This window comes from Marmota monax, unplaced genomic scaffold (assembly GCF_021218885.2).
Source record: "Marmota monax isolate L192 unplaced genomic scaffold, Marmota_monax_Labrador192_F-V1.1 WCK01_AAM20220418_F8-fsc00012, whole genome shotgun sequence".
Classification (NCBI taxonomy): domain Eukaryota; kingdom Metazoa; phylum Chordata; class Mammalia; order Rodentia; family Sciuridae; genus Marmota; species Marmota monax.
Window position 1 is genome coordinate 29,289,143 of NW_026695227.1, and position 17,709 is coordinate 29,306,851.

Consider the following 17,709-nt stretch of genomic DNA (forward strand, 5'->3'; position numbering starts at 1 on the left):
GAAAAAGTCCTGACTTTAAAACAAAAAATTAATGTGTGGCAAAACATTTATAAGCTTACCTGCAAAGAGGTGATTATAAAATAAAATGTTTAGGGCTATGATGAAGTTACCAGAAAATTTATATTGAGAGAGGCATTGTACAATGGAGTTAGAACAGTTTGTGATATGAGGAGCCTATAGAAGTAACCATGTGAACCAACCTGAGCTCTGGAAAATAATTAATGATACATTTTGTATTATATATTATGCATTTCAGGTTTTTCCCCTTAGTATTTATATATGTAATCTTTCCCAATTAGACTCTAAAATATTAAGCATCTTAATAATCTATCTTAAACAGCAAATATTTAACTTCTTTCACACACATACATTTATTATGCACTTAAGTGCAGGGTACTGGAGACACAAAGATGAATAATAACTGGTCCCTACCACTGAGAAGCTCACTGTCTAGTAAGGGAAGCCAAACCCATAAACATATTCAATAAGACCGTAAAACTGGTACAACTGGTAAAAGATGTGGAAGTCAGTGGGACAAAAAGGACTGCCAAAGCAGCAGTCGAGTTACAACACTTTAGCCACAAGTAGCAGAACCTGTTTTTGTATCCATCCACTCCAACTTAATTCATCAGATGGGTGATAAGACCATCTTTGCAGTTGTACTATTTAACTGAAATCGCGTAAAAATGAATGAAGTTTCCTAAAAAGGACTGGGTGGGGATGGGGGAGAAACCCTGAAACTGAAAGGTTAAGGGATTGTGCTTAGTGAGATGCTTGAGGTTTCACTGTAATTTCAAAGTCAGTATGATCTATATTTCAGCCCAAGTCCCTAGCACAAATTTTTATGAAGAATAAAGTTTTAGGAGAGATGTAACGTATTTCATTCTGAATATCCAATTACAACAAAGACCTTAAGTCAGTCAGGCAGTTGGTAGTCTATAGAAGGCTTCATATAAATTTTACAAGAATCACCACCACTCCAAATACAATAAGTGTACCAAAGGTGAACTGAAATAACTTTAACAAGTCTGACTTGAAAGTGATAAAGGAGCAAGTTATTGCCAACAAGATAGTGGAAATACTGCAGAGGCACTGATAAACAGAAATCACCAAGCTCAAGACAAGAGAAACTGTGCATATATCCAGAGAGATCACGTTAGGGTATACCAAAAAAGAGACGGTTCAAGGGAATTACCGGGAGGCGATGAGCCAGGTAAGCAAACTGTGGCAATTAAGGGGATTTTCATAACCTGGGCAGGAGGGTCCAGACGTTCTTTCTGGTGGTGGCACTAGCGATATCACATCTCAGGGAGATACCACAGAGTAAAAAAGAGTTGGAGAATTGTTTACGTGAGATGCAGAAGTAGCCGAGAAATACCATTCAGGTCTCAAGGAAGGCGAGAGGTGAAGCAGGTGTGATAGAAAGCTGAGCTTCCCGGTGGAAACAGCTCTCCCTTGAGAGAAGACCCTGCTCTGGCGGGAAAGTCCCGGAATCCCAGCCGGCCTTTTCCCCACGAGTAGAGCTGAGCGTTAAGATGCGGCCTGCTCTAACGGCAGATAGACTGCCTCTCCGCAGCTCAGGAGAAACAGGCCTGAAAGAACGGCCTCAGGAAGCCTAACTAACGGAGACCCGCCAGACCGCGGCCGCCGGACAGCCGGGGGGAGGGGAGGTGGTCCCAGGGGGCGGGGCAGAGGAAAAAGCGCCGTCCCCACAGCGGTCCTCGCTTCCGCCCAGCCCAGCCTAGACTAGCGTGCCCGGTCCGACACAGCCTCCGGGCCCAGGCTCCCTCCATCCTCTCCCCTCCCCCAGCTTCCCGCCGCCACTCACCGAACCGGAACCGGCTGCTTTGCAAAGGGGTTTCCGGCCAGCCGCGGAACGCAAAACCCGGGAACCGCCGCGAACCGGAACCGCCTTCACAACACCGGAAGAGCGCTGGGTGGCTGCCGAGGAGGGGGTGGGGCAGAGGTCAAAGAGCAGAGCTGAGGACCCGTGGAACGCCTGCGCGGTGTGGGCAGGCTGGAGACACCGAGGGAGCGTTTAAGGCTGTAGTCATAATTTCCCTGTTCCCCTTTCAGTCTGAGCTTTTTCTCTTTCTCGTACTCGGAATACCGTTAGTGCGTCCTTCGTCCTTTGCTTTTCCCTGTTCCCTCGGCCCACGTACCCGCTGCCTTCTGGTTCCGCATGTCGATTTTTGCTTAAGCTTAAGTTTCTGTGGTAGCTTTTTGTTGTGGCCCTAGATGTTTGAGAACCTGTGGCTTCCTGAGAGATATCAGCTATCTGCTCATATTTTTATATGAGATTTAAGTTGATCTCAGGCTATATTATAGCTTACTGAGAATCACAGAACGTTAGTGTATGTAGAGGTTATTGGAGATAATTTAGTCTAACAGTTTAGTGGAATGAAGTCATTTCTCAAAGCTAGAAACTGTGTGGCAGATCTAGGACTAGGAAACAAGTTTCTTAACTTGCAGCCTTGTACCCTGCATCATATCTTGCTTGACTGACAATTCAGAGAGAGAGAAAAAAAAAACAACTTGGGGACAATTTAGGTTAGACTTTGACAACACGTAAACCCTTCCTGCACTTTGGAGGAGTTTGAAACACAGGCATGATCTCTAGACCCACAGTGATTTCTGGACCCAACAGAAAGATATACTTTTCTAGATAGAGATAAGAAAGGACCCAAGAGTCTTGACTTCTGAAGTGTTCCTTTCACTATTACAGGGACCCTAATGATTAACCTGTAGTCTGTGCCATATTTTTGGAGAAAATGATGGAAGAAAAATGTTCATTTAGTCTGTTTACCAAGCCCCTCAATTTGTTTGGCCTCTAATGGAGGCCATGTGTAATAAGTCTTGAAGAAACACTCTCGGTAGGCACTCTAGACCCAGAAGACAGCCAACAATTTTAGCCCAATCTTGAAGGGAAGGCTTTGGAAACTCCCAGCCTTTCCATTCTCAACAGCTGGGAAATAGGAAACTTGCTGAGTTCAGAGGATCCTGCCCTATCAAATGTATAAAAGTACACTATCTGTATCACCTCATAGGCTAATTTGAGGGACAGTTATGGGGACAGGAGTACCTCACACCAAGCTACACCCCCCAGCCCTTTTTACATTTTTATTTTGAGGCAGGGTCTCTCCAGGTTGCCCAGCCTGGGCATAAATTTGTGATCCTCCTACCTCAGCCTTCTGAGTAGTTGGAGTTTCAGTACGGTCCACCACACTTGGCTATCTGCTGATATTTTTCTATGTCAAATCTTAAGACCTAGTATATTGAACATACCTAGTCCATATTAGTTATGGACACCTTAATCCTTCCACAGATCTATTCATTTGGATTAAACTCTGTATTTATTTCTAGGAAATAATCATGCATAAAGAAGAATTTCAACTGAAATTTTTCATGTGTGTGATTCAATCTCGCCGAATAGTCAGGACTTCTGAGGAAACAGGTATCATTGTTTCCTGATCATACTTCAGTGACAGGAATTGGGTTCTCTCACAAGGAGCCTCGATACAGGATATGAACTTTACAGATTTAAGGGGTCAGATGCCCTTGTTTATTCCCTTCCAATTATGATATTTGTCACCAACTCATTAAAGGATAGGAAAGAAGTTGACCTGTATGAGAGATAGGGCTCAGGTAGAAAAGAAGGACTTGGAAGTTGAGGGAAACATTATAGCTGATGAAGTGGGTTTTGATTTCTATGTCCTTTGTAAAATATTCCAACTTGACTGGGCTTATCTGTGGAAGTCATGATTGCCGTTATAAATGAAACTTCAAAACCTGTAGGCTAAATCAAACTCATCCTTCCTCAAAATGACCTTCTCTTCTACCGTGGCCCCAAGATAGTAGTAATGTGTTCAGATTTGCCCTTGCTTATGTCAAAGGAATAGAATCTTTTTGAAGTGAAATAGTTGTTGAGAATAGCCTTCACTTCTCTTATTTTCCACTATATTTATTGGAAAGAAGGCTATGGACAGATGAGAGTCATAGAGAAGATGAAAGGAAGTAAGAAGCACTCCCTTCTCTGAATCCCACCTTGATGGTAACCTAGAGCTTTTGCTTCTCAGCTGGGGAAGCTTCAACCTCCAGCATGCTCTTCCCAAAGCCACCAGCAAAGACAGATAGCTTGAAGAATCTAGACACTGTGGAAAATCCAGACACCGTGGGAAGCATACCTATTATGAAATATGGTGAGGCATGTGGGTCAATAAGGGGGAGGAGTGTGGAAAGGAATATTGGAAGATGAAAAGTTTACACATAGTGTTATAAATTAGAGTAGATCTGTAAGAGTGAAGTATGAGTTAAGACACAAATGAGAAAGTGTGTGTGTGTGTGTGTGTGTGTGTGTGTGAGAGAGAGAGAGAGAGAGAGAAGAAAATAATTTCAGAAACTTCAGAAAGAGGAACACTTCTATGAAGAATAGGTTGCTTTACTCAATATTTGTAATTTTTCTATTGCCCTAACAAAATACCTAAAGCTGGATAATGTATAAAGAAGTTTATTTACCTCACAGTTTTGGAGACTGAATGCTGAAGATTGGGCAGCATCATTTGTTCAACCTACAGTGAGGGCTCCCTTTGCTGCATCACATCATGGAGATGATATCATGGCAGCATGTGTGTGAGAGGGAGAGAGCACAAGGTGAAACAGGAAACCAGAGAGTGGGGAAGGGCCATTCTGGCTATTTTATAACAACATTCTGCCATGGGAACTAACTGTGGTCCTGTAAGAACCTACAGTTGAACCAGGGCAGTGCTTCTAGTGACCTAATCACTGGGCTCTACCTCTTAAAGATTTCACCACCTCTTAAAATTCCCACACTGAGAACTAAACTTCCAATCCTTGGGAGACACACACAAACCATATCTAAACCATAGCTATTTAAATCAGTTGGCTCCCTTATTACTGTAAGCTTCTAATGTGGCTTACCCTATTATCAACAACCTTGGTATTGAAAAATGTGGAACTTAACTTAAAAATTGATCAACTAGTGAGTTATGATATTATAAAATGATTCTAAATACTGTTAAAAATTACCTTAGGAATCCATTTAATAAGAAGTATCTCTTGGGGCTGGGGATGTGGCTCCAGCGGTAGCGCGCTTGCCTGGCATGCGTTCGGCCCGGGTTCGATCCTCAGCACCACATACAAACAAAGATGTTGTGTCTGCCAAAAACTGAAAAATAAATATTAAAAATTCTCTCTCTCTCTCTCTCTCTCTCTCTCTCTCACTCTCTCTCTCTTTAAAAAAAAGAAGTATCTCTTGTGTATTTTAAATAATGTTCAATTCACAAGTAAATTTTTTTAGACTTTATTTTTTTCAATATATGAGGTGCTGAGAATCAAACCCAGTTTCTCACACATGCTAGGCAAGTGCTGTACCACTGAGCCCAATACCTACCCAATTCACACATAATTTATATAAACTTTCAGAAAAAAATCTATACATTTCTTCTCAACTTAAATGCATCTATATTGGAATCAGTGCCCTGAAAACACACCTTGAATTCCACCATGTGCCCAGTAATATACTGGAAATAATAGAGATGTTATAAAACTTATGTTTAATTTATATCCTTATCATTGACCCAGTACCTTACAGTTCAAAAATGCTTTAGAGATTATTTATCCCAATTCCCTTATACTTTCAGGAGGAATTAAAGACCAAAAAGGTTTTCCTCAAGAAGTTAAGTTTGCCAGACTGGTGGTTCATGCTTGTAATTCCATCAACCCAGGAGGGTGAGGCAGGAGGATAGCAATTTCCAGGACTTCTCGGGAAGATCAGCAAGATCCTGTCTCCAAATAAAAAATAAAACCCGGTATCTAGGAATATAGGTCAGTAGTAGAGAATCACCAGGTTCAATCCCCAGCCCTTTTTTTCATTTTGAGGCAGGATCTTGCTAAGCTGCTGAGGGTTTCTCTAAGTTGCCCAGGCTGGCCTTGAACTTGCTATCATCCTGCTTCAGCCTCCCAAGTTGCTGGAATTATAGGTATGTGCCACCGTGCTGAGCTGAAATTCAACATTTTGAACCAAAGTTATCAAGTTCTTACTTACATTGTCTTATGTTATCTCCCCTCCTCTCCTTGATCATAAGCTCCTGGGGAACATGGGAAGTATCTAGTTCATTTTCTCATCTCCTACTGAGTCTTGTACAATGACTTCAAATAGTAAGTGCTCAAAAAAGTATGAATAAATACTGCTATTTATTTCAGAGTAATTAATTTCTTCGTGTGTGTGTGTGTGTGTGTTGTGTGTGTGTATTTTATGGGGATTGAACTCAGAGGTTCCCTACCACTGAGCTACATCCCCAGCTCCCCTGTTTTATTTTTAATTAGCAAGACAGGGTCTTGCTAATTTGCCCAGGCTGGCCTTGAACTTGCTATCCTCCTGCCTCACTCTCCTCAATTGCTGAAACTATAAGCATGCACTACCACATCTGGCAAATTGTTAACTTCTTGAGGAAAACCTTTTTAGTCCTGAATACCTCTTTTCTGTCCTTGCAAAAAAATTGTTGAGCAAATATATGTTGATTACTCTATTTAATACTGGGAATAGGGCTGGGGCTATAGCTCAGAGGCAGAGTGCTTGCCTAGCATGCCTGAGGCACTGGGTTCCATCCTGAGCACCATGTAAAAATAAATAAAATAAAGGCATTCTGTCCATCTAAAACTACAAAAAAAATTTTTAAAAAAAGCTTAAAAAAATACTGGGAATAAATAGTAAACAAAACAGATACATTGCCCTCATGGAGTTTATATTCTTGGGGAAGTAAAATAGTAACCACATAATCACACATTATATAATTAGAAATCAGAAAAACTCTCAGGAAGACCTGAGGGGATGAGTATTCACTGGCCAGATAAAGGGGAAAGAAGATAATTCCAGATAAAGGAGACCATAGACTCTGAAACAGGAAAGAATTTGACTCATTGGAAAAGTAGAGTGTACTGGTAAGACTTAAGTGCTGGGAAAAATAGCTGAAGAGTAAACTATAAAGAAAGTAAGTATAAGAACCAAATAGTGGTATGTCTTTTAGGTCTTGTTAACACTTTTTCATTATAGAAAAATCACTGAAGAGTGTCAGGATACTGTTTCTATTTTAAAATAATCTTTCTGGCTCCTGGGTAGAGGACGAATTAGAGGAGAACAAGAGTGGTGAGCTACTCTGATGAGGTAGATGGCACTACCTTGCTTCTAGGCAATGAAACCTACAGGGCATCATGAGCAACTGATGTGGTCAAATAACATGGTTAGAAGAGGTGAGCATAGAGGTACTGATACCAAAACATGCAAAAATCCTGGTCTGATGCCCCTCTGATGCTTCTGCCTTCTTGAAAAATTCATAGGGACTCTCTCCAGGGTGTCCTGCTCCTTGCTCTATATGCAGATGCTGAGCTCTAGTCCTCAAGAAAAATGGAACATGTGTTCTTTCTTGTTTCATGCCTGTCAGGGAAGCATCTGCAGCTGCTGCTTTCTTCAACTCCTTGCCCATCAGTGATTGAGGCAAGCTGTGTGTTTGGGTTATGACTGTATAGTCAAAACTACTAACATAAGCTATCTCGTCCTGCAGTGGGGAAGAGCAAAGAAATGAGCCACCAAGGCCTCACCCTTTATTCTTTTGTCCTGGCCCCAAGCCTTTGTAAAGAAAAGTGCCTGGCATTCCAGGATATCTGAAATGCTGCCTTATATTCTGCAATGCATAGGAGTCCCTGACATCAAACAATTATGTGCCCCCAAAATATCAATATTGCTGAGGATGAGAGTAATCTTGGTTATTCCTCAGTTGTTTTCTACAGTAATCCCTCAGTTTTTATGAATCTTGTGAGGAGTCACACTGAGAGAATTTTCTTTTTAGAACTCATAAAATCAACCTGTTCTTTTGGGAAACATGAGAAGTTATACTGCAAGTAATCCCTATAATATGAAATGACTTCAGCCACAGTTCTCTCACTTGTGCCCATGAAAATTCATACTATGAGTTTTTATAAAACTTCAATGGGACTGTCCAATAAATAAAAGACTGTATTTGTCCTGAAAGCAGGTCCCAGCTCATTAATTTTTAGTCTTTATTTTTAAGGTTATACTTCTATAAATAAATCATATGCCTTATCATAAAAGGTTTGTATATAATATTTTTATTATGGCTTCATTCTTTTTTTTTTTTTGGTATCAGGGATTGAACTCAGGGGTACTCAACTACTGAACCACATCCCCAGCCCTGTTTTGTATTTTATTTAGAGACAGTGTCTCACTGAGTTGCTTAGCACCTTGCAGTTGCTGAGGCTGACTTTGAACTCATGATTCTCCTGTCTCAGCCCCCCAAGCCACTGGGATTACCGGTGTGTGCCACTGCCCCCAGTTATAGTTTCATTCTTGAAATGTTTTAATTTCCTTTAGATAATTTGTTTGACCAATGGCATATTTAGAATAGAATTTACGTACCCAGGAAGCATGATATTTCTTAGTACTTGTTTGTTACTGGTGTCTAATTCAAATACATTGTGATCAGAGCAGAATGTCTTCATTACATGGATCTTTTGTTATGTTTGTGATCAATAAAGAGTGGTTTATACTTCTAGTTGCTTTCCCAGCATCTACTCGCATCTTCTCCAATATATAAAGAATCCAGATCTGTCAGATTAGTAAGGTATACTTTTTAAACAATCTCTTAAAGATATTCTTGCCTGGTATAGTCTATGTCCCAAAACCCTGATCATTGACAAATAAGCAGATTTTACTGTGTTCGTTTCTGAGAAAACCCTCTTGACCATCTTGGAAAAGGGTCTTCCTTACCTGAATTCTTCTCTACATGTTTTATTCTTTGCCCTTTCCCCTATTTCTCACCTTGCAAGGAGATCCAGTTACCTCATGTTAAAAGATCCATTTTGTGGAGCTGGGGTTGTGACTCAGTTTTAGAGTGTTTGCCTAGCATGCGTAAAGCCCTGGGTTTGATCCCCAGCACCACATTAAAAAAATAAATAAATAAAATAAAGGTATCATGTCCATCTACAACTAAAAAAAACAAAAAAACACACCACATTTTATGACCATGAGGACAGTCTACAGAGGACACTGCAGAAAAGTCACAATGATCTTGGCTTCCCTTATGGCTTCTTTGAGTGTCTGCACTAGTATTGGATTTGTTACTTCCAGATTTCCTATTACTGAAAAAAAATAAACTTCAGTATTCATTTAAGCTGCAAAAACTAAGAACAAAACAAAATGCCAAGATAGCTGAGACCATAGGACAATAACCTCCAGGACCAAAACTCAAGAGGAGGCAGGCAGCTTTTGGTCAGGCTCTGGTCCAGCAGGTCCAACTACCCACTAAAACTGAAGCCTTCCCTGTGCATGAGGACTTCACTGATAGGCAACCTACCTTGGTAACCAGTGACTCCAAGACTCTTCCTTATTGAGCTGCAAATGGGAAAGCATTCCAAAGGATTAGTGCTTCACCCATCAGCCCTAGGTGCCACTGCTTCTCCCTGGAAGATAAGAACCTAATATTGTGTTCTTCACTTCATCTAGATCACCTGTCACCAGCATTACCCATACCAACTGCTGCCCTTCTGATCCTTTGACAATTATACTCACACATGGGTGGTTTATGCAGCCCAGAACGCAAAGTTATCATAATATTGCCAATGCAACTGATGACTGTTACATATTGCCCAAGTTCCTTCCAAGCAAGTATACTTGCTTTCTGCCTTAGAGACAAGACTTTCCATATATATTCTATGTTGTAGAGACAAGAACCTGGACTCTTGCTGAAGAAAAATCAGCAAGAGGCAGTTCTGCCTCTATGAAGATTGCCTTAATCTCAGCGAGTCACCATTTAATATTGACATCTTAGTATCAGAGTTACAGGATCTGTTTCACAGAACTTAAATCTTCATGGAACTAAAACTGTTAGAGCTGTTATAATGTCAACTGAATTGGAAGGTCATTGGGAAAATACCCAATTACAAGTACTCTTCTTCTGATCAAATATGCAAGGATATGAGTAGGCCTTCTTTCACTGATTCATAGAGATGAGCTTTTATATATATAAAATCACACACCAAGGCAGGCATGGTAATACACACCTGTAATCCCAGTGGCTTGGGAGACTGAGGCAGGAATATCACAAGTTCAAAGCCAGCCTCAGCAACTTAATGAAGTCCTAAGAAATTTAGCAAGACCCTGTCTGAACATAAAAAAATAAAAAAGGGCTGGGGATTTAGCTCAGTGGTTAAAGGCCCTGGATTCAATTCCCAGTACCAAAAAAAAAAAAAAGTGAATTATAAAGTGTTTTAAAAAATGAAACTATGCACCACATTGATGTTTTGGTCAATGATAAACCACATATTATGATGATGGTTACATAAGATTATAAAGGAGCTAAAAAATTACTCTCACTCTTAACCAAGTCCTAGGCCAGAGGCCTGACTCTGTGATTCCAACAAATCAGATTTGGCCACTTGCTCCCAAAAAAACAAATGGGAAAAAATAATGGTGCAAAGGAAACTTCTAATCAGTATAGCTATGCTGAGAAGATCAGTATTTCTAGCCCTGTCTTTAGGGGTGTCAGATCAGTTGGGGCAGGCAATGGCCAAAGGAGGCAGATTTAAAAGGACCGCTGAACAGGCTTTATTGAGATATCACTCCCGGGCAGAACTCGATCAGACCCACAGAGGGGACAGGGGAAGGGTCTGAGGAGAAACCATGTGGAAGCTCGACCGGACTGGACTTTAATGGGGCTTACAGCAGGAAGGGAAGGGCTTGGGACAGGAAAAGGTGTTTCTAGGGTCCCTTGCCCCCTTGAAGTTGGTCAGGGGAGTTGGCTGAACTCCAGGATTGGCCAGGGGGTCCTGTTGATTGACAGGCGTTAGTCAGGAGATGTGGCTGATTGACAGGTGTTTCCGCCGGCATCTGATTGATGTTCTTTTTCGGCGCGGGCTGCTTTGTTCTAAGTTGCCACTAAGTCGCCACCAAGTCGCTGCCACCGACCTAACAAGGGTTACTGACATAAGCTTCCAGATTGCATAGGCAAGGAGGCCCAGAAATATGTACAGTCAAACAGTCTTGGTCAAACTGTGGTCTGGTTGATAATTATCTCAGAATTGATCAGGTAGTGGTTAAAAAAAATGCTTTTGCCTTCAGGGGTAGTTTCTTTTCCTTTTTTTTTTTTTTTTTTTTTTTTTTGGTACTAGGGATTGAACTCAGGGCCTCTCAACCACTGAGCCACATATCTAGCCCTATTTGTATTTTATTTAGAGACAGGGTCTCACTGAGTTGCTTAGTGCCCAAAGTTGTTGAGGCTGGCTTTAAATCCACAATTCTCCTGTCTCAGCCTCCCAAGCCACAGGATAGTATCAACTCATTGGAAGATGTTTATCAGTCACTTTTGTTATTCCTGGAATCCAAGGTGCCTCAGAGCAAAATGGATGTGGAGATGCTACATTTTTTTTTTACATTTGTAGGTCCAAGTGAAGAGCAGTATTTTTAGTAAAAGCAGCCCCTAAGACCTAGTTATATCACTTCCTATTTTTACTGTGCCTTTTCTATGTTTGGATATGTTTACATACACCAATACTTAACATGGTTACAGTTGTCTGCAATATACAGTAGAGTAACATGCTGTACAGGTTTGTGGCATAGGAGTAATAGGCTGTACCACATAACCTACGTGGGTTATAGGTTATATCATCCAGGTTAAAGTAAGTGTAGTTTATGATGTTTGCACAATGACAAACTCCCCTAACAATACATTTCCCAAAATATATCCTCATTACTAAGGGATGTATGATTGATATATTGGCTAACCCTACTCTGAGTAGTTACAAATCAAATCACCTCTCAGTTAGCCAGAGAAATGTGGTTAAGAGCTTAGAGGAATATTCCTTGGTCAGGTACTAAACAGCTAAGGCTTCCATATTATACTTGATGAGGTGTTAGCAGATCTGAAGTGGAAGGGTTCCAAGATTATTATATGGTGATTATCTTCTCAAGCTGATAGCCCTAAAATCTTATTTTTTAAGGAAAGAAAAAGTTTATCTGGTCCTAAATTGAGACTACATATTTCTGCTGATTGGTTTGTTTTCCTCTGTCTTAAGTAAGATTGGAAAGTGGTGACTTCAATATACTATGAAGTCATCTTGCTGCCCATAACTGCTTTCCTGAACTCTGTTTCCCAAGTTGATCCTAGTTAGTATAAATAAACCTATAGAGACCAGCCAAGTTTTCAAGGCTTATAGATTCATTCTTCAGTGATGGTGTTCTTGGACTTCCACAGCTTAGAACAATACTTTTGATTTTGTTTTTGGTACTGGGCTCTCACATGCTAGGCAAGTGCTCTACCACTGAGCTACATATCCCCAATCCCTTTTTAAATTTTTATTTTAAGACAAGCTCTCATTTAATTGCCCAAATTGGCCTCAAACTTGTGCATCAGCCTCTTGAGTAGCTGGAATTAGAGGCAATGAACCACCACATCTGGCTAGAAAATGACTTTGAAACTTTATCTTGTGTCAGAATCACCTTAAGGGAGATTTTTCAAACACATTGTGGCATTCCACTCCAGGATTTTTGGTTCAGCAAGACTCAGGTAAGGCCCAAGAACCTGAATTTCCAATCAGTTTTCAGACCATGCTGATTCTGCTAGACTGGAGCTGAGAACCATTGTGTTAAATCAATTAAGGTACTATGTCAAAAACTTTACTATTAGTGACTAACTATTAGTGGAAGCTGCTCTGTCTCCAGGGATTACCCTATCTCAGCTAGAACTGAAGGTGACTCTCCAACATAGACAGTGCTTTTATGCCTATCCCTGGGGTCTGTCCCGATGTAATTTACATTCTAGTTGGGGAAGGAGGTACTGCACACCCATGAGATCTGGGGCTGTATTTGGAAAGAGAGAGCCAAATAGATATTTGTTTCAATCCAGAAAGAGGCCTGTGCCTAATTGCTACAATTGTTTCACAACAACCCACCAAATTACTGTAGTCCATTTACAAATGTGATTCTAAGCCAGAGAATCTTGGTGGTCACTGCCTCAGATCTTTGCATTTGTTATTCTTCCTTAAAGCTGTACCCCTAGATCTTCCTGGCATGGTTTTCCCCCCTTCATTATTAGAATTCTTTATTTTTAAAAAATTTTATTTATTTATTATTTTTGGCACTAGGAATTGAACTCAGAGGCACTTAACCACTGAGCCATGTCCTCAGCTCTATTTTGTATTTTATTTAAAGACAGGGTCTCACTGAGTTGCTTAGCGTCTCACTAAATTGCTGAGGCTGGCTTTGAATTTATGATCCTCTCACCTCAGCTTCCTGAGCTACTGGGATTATAGGTGTGTGCCACCATGCCTAGCTCTTAGAACTCTTCTTAAATGTCATTTCTTCAGCAAAATTTTTCTGACCACTCTGCTTAAGATAGTATCCTGTCATTCTGCTTCTTTGCCCTAATTTGGTTTTCTTCATAGCACTCACCACTACTTTGTTTATTATGTGCTTTGCTCACTTCTATGTAAGTTTCCTGAAGACATACAAAGTTTCTTTTTGTTTATTTATTCTTTTTTTCCAATTTGGAATCCACTTGAGCCTAGAATAGTGCCTAACATATAATAGGCATTCAGTATTTATTAAAGAGAAACATAAGGGCTGGGGATATGACTCAGTTGATAGAGTGCTTACCTTGAATACACAAAGCCCTGGGTTCAATCCTCAGTACTACCCCCACCACCAAAAACAAATAAACAAACAAACAAAAAAACCACCATATAAATTGTAATACCTTATGTGTTTTCTTTCTTGGATTAGAATCATATCTGGGTGACTATCATACTTATTCTGAAATGTCCTGGCACACCATTTCTTTCTTTCTTTTTTTTTAATTAGTTGCTCAAGGCAATACAATGATCTTGACATACATTTGATTCAAAAGGGTATGAATTCTTATTTTTCCACGTGTACAGATTGCAGGATCACATTGGTTATACGCCACATTTATACATACAGCAATACTAGTGTCTTTTGTATTCTGCTGCCCTTCCTATCCCCCCCTCCCCTTCTTTCCCCTCCAATCACCTCTCTCTACCCAATCTACTGTGACACTTTGGTCTCATGACCTCTGGCTTCAACTGACCACCATCTTACATGTTCAATTATTCATTCAACCCTTTTGTTTTTTCCTCTTACTCCCTGCCAGGTCCATCTCCCCTAAATCCTGAATCTGGCTACCAGCCTTAACAACTGAAGAAAGATGAATATATTTTGGACAAAGTCCTAGCTCTCTAGCAATATTATGGCTAATTCCTGTGCTTCAGTCACATGCCCTCTTGAAAAGCCTATCAGAAGGCCCTAGGCTCATCTTCAGTACAAATCCAGGAACTTTCAGCTTTTTCATCTGGAGGAAGGGTCCAGGGCATCTTTTTCTAGCCCTATTAAACCATATCTGCAATGAAAATAATCTCGGGATCATTTATTCTAGCTATTGGCTCAGTTGGTTGCCTTGAGAAATTGTTAACACCATCTGTTTGTCTATCTAACTTACTGCTTTGCTCTTGTGATCTGTGGTCTTCTAAGTCTGCTGAGCTGTGTACTTTCTCCTGACACTTTTTAAAGTCATCTTAGCTGTATGACAATGTTTAGGTATCTTCTTTAGCACATTTTTCATTGGTCATTACTCTATGTTTACCGGTTGGCTTCATGCTCAAACACCCTGTCCTAAAGAATACTTCTTAGCCTCTCGGTTAAAGGGGACTGGACATACAACATATTTTTTAGAACTGCCCAGATATCAAACATTCTCTCCATCATCTATCTACCATCAAATTATAAATCTAAATTTTGATTGATAAATCAACCATAGCTAGCTAAAGTGCTTCTTTCAAGTTTTTAAGATTCCTGGGAAATTATATTTAAAATTTAAAAGTTGTCAGGGAGGGAGGGGGACAGTTCTGGGGACTGATATTGGCTAAATTATATTGTTATATTGTGTGCATGTACAAATATGTAACAACAAATCCCATCATGTATACAACTTTAAGGCACCAATAAAAATGTAGAAAAAATTAATTTAAAAGTTGTTTGATGAACAAAAAAATTAGGAAAAAGGAGTTTAGGATTAAAAGGAAGGAAAATCCATTTTGTAATGAGCTATCCCTATTTCATCATATCCATTTCTCTAAAGCTGAAATATTTGTATCCATTTGTGTCTTTTCCTTAAATAATATATGATATTTAAGGAAAAGACACATTCTTACTATTCATATCCTTTTTTGCTTTTTCTTTTTACTTCATTTATGCTAACTAATGTGTTCCTGTCTTAAGAATTTGATATATTACAGATGTTAGTGGGTTCACTGATTTCTTCAATTATATTCCAGGTCCAATTAAATATAAGCTTGCCATGAAACGATAGTCCCTCTAGAGTATATACTCTGTGAAAGCTCAGTACCCTGCACAGTGGCTGACATCTAGTTAATTTTCAATAAATATTTGTTGAATGTATAAATGAATTAATAATAAGAATTTTGTAAGATTCTTATCAGAAAAGTATTTACAGCCATTTCTTAGTATGAAGGTTTTCTTTTGTCAGCTACTCTATTTTTTATTTATTTTTTTATAAGTTTAATTTTCATAAACTAACATCTTCAAGTTTGGGAACTACACTGAGATGACCATAAAAAAGGCCTAAGTTTTCCTAAGAAAATTCTCCTTTTCTAATATTCCTACTCCCAATTAAAATGGTTTTTGTCTTCCCCTTTTTTTTTTTTTAATAATAGCCATCTTTCTTTCTTTCTTTCCTTTTCTTTTCTTTTTCTAGGGGGTGGGCAGAGCTGGGGATTGAACCCAGGGACTTGTGTATGCAAGGCAGGCACTGTACAAACTGAACTATATTCCCAGCCCCCAATAACAGCCATCTTAATGGATGTGAAATAGTAGTATCATCACTTCAGATGAAGAGGGTTTGATTTGTACTTCTCTAATGGCTAATTATATTGAACGGTTTTTCATGTGCTTATTGGCCACTGTATATCTTCTTTAGAAAAATATCAATATAAACCTTTGCCCATTTTGGGGGGGTCTTTTTTAATATCACAATTTAATTTGATACTTTACTGATCAGAATATATCTGTTTTTAGCTTTATAAACTTTATTTTTTAGAACAATTTTAGGCTCACAGAAAAGTATCATACAGAAGAGAGGATTCCCATTTGCCGTCTCTCTATGCTGCTCAGTTTCCTCTATTATTCATATTTTGCATTGGTTTGGTACATTTGTTACAATTGATGAACCAATATTGATACATTATTATTCATTAAGGTCAGTAGTTTATATTAGGTTTCATCCTTTATATTGTGTGGTTCTGAGTTTTCAAATGTATAATGTCATGTAGCTACAATCACAGCATTATATAAATGTTTTACTGTCCTAAAAATATCCTTTGTTCTACCTATTCATCCTGCTTTTTCTATCGAAAGCCCTAGATACCACTGGTCTTTTTATTGTCTCCATAGTTTTACCTTTTTCAGAATGTCAGATAATTGGAATCAAACAGTATGCAGCTTTTTTAAACTGCATGTTTCACTAAGCAATATGCACTTAAGGTCCTTCCATGTCTTCATGGCTTGATAGATCATTTTTAAATTGTTGAATAATAGTTCATTGTATAGATGTACCATGGTTTCTTTATTCATTCACCCTTTGAGGGACATCTTGATTTCTTCCAGTTTTGGCAATTATGAATAAAGCTGCTATAAACATTTGTGTGCAGGTTTTTGTGTGGACATAATTTTCAACTTATTAGGTAAAATAAGGATATTATTGTAGCTGGGTGTAGTGGCTCTCCTGTAATTCAAGTTGATTGGGAGAGTAAATGGGGAAGATGATAAATTTGGCCAGCCTGGCAACTTAGTGAGACCCTGTCTCAAAATTAAAAAGTAAAATAAAAAGGGCTGGGGATGTTAGCTCAGTGGTAGAGTACTTCTGGGTTCAATCCTTAGTATCAAGAAATAAAAACAGGAGCTGGATGTAGCTCAGTGGCAGAGCGCTTGCCTAACATGCGTGAGGCACTAGGTTTGATCATCAGCACCACATAAAAATAAACAAAGGCATTCTGTTCATCTACAACTAAAAAAAAAAAAATTAAAAAAACCTATTACTTGATCATGTGGTAATATTATGTTTCGTTTTGTAAGAAACTGTCAAAAGTTTGTCAAGCTGTCTTCTAAAGTGACTGTATCATTGTTCATTCCACTGACAATAAATGAGAGTTCTTGTAGCTTTGCATTCTCATCAGCATTTGATATCGTTAGACTTTATTATTTTAAATTTTAGCCATTCTAATAGGTGTGTAAGAGTATCTCACTGTTTTAATTGGCCATTCCCTAATGACAAATTATGTTGAACATCTTTTTGTATGCTTATTTGCCATCTGTACACCTTTTTTTATTTTAATTTTTTAGTTGTAAATGGACACAATAACTTTATTTTATTAATTTATTTTTATGTGATGCTGAGGATTGAACCCAGTGCCTCATATGTGCTAGGCAAGCACACTCCACCACTGAGCTACAACCCTAGCCCTCTGTGTATCTTCTTTGGTGAGGTATCCAGATCTTTTTGTCCTTTTTGGGTTATTATCTTTTCATTATTGAGTTGCAAGAGTTCTTTATAGATTCTGGATATCAGATCTTTATCACATACATGCTTT

The 17,709-nt window shown here is 39.1% G+C and overlaps 1 protein-coding gene across 3 annotated transcripts in view; it reads right to left on the bottom strand.

Moving 5' to 3' along the window:
- The window catches only part of Senp1 (SUMO specific peptidase 1), a 55,109-nt gene extending 53,299 nt beyond the window's left edge, over nucleotides 1–1,810 (bottom strand). Inside the window, exon 1 of one of the 3 annotated variants that reach the window (XM_046436247.2) lies at nucleotides 1,251–1,810. Coding sequence is in view for 2 of the 3 variants with exons in the window: in XM_046436245.2 (XP_046292201.1) it covers nucleotides 1,196–1,247 (52 nt within the window). In the remaining variant the exon portion in view is untranslated. Of the gene's footprint in view, nucleotides 1–1,195 lie in introns of all 3 variants that reach the window. The other 2 variants (XM_046436245.2, XM_046436246.2) reach the window with 2 other exon arrangements.
- Between the last annotated feature and the right edge of the window lie 15,899 nt (nucleotides 1,811–17,709).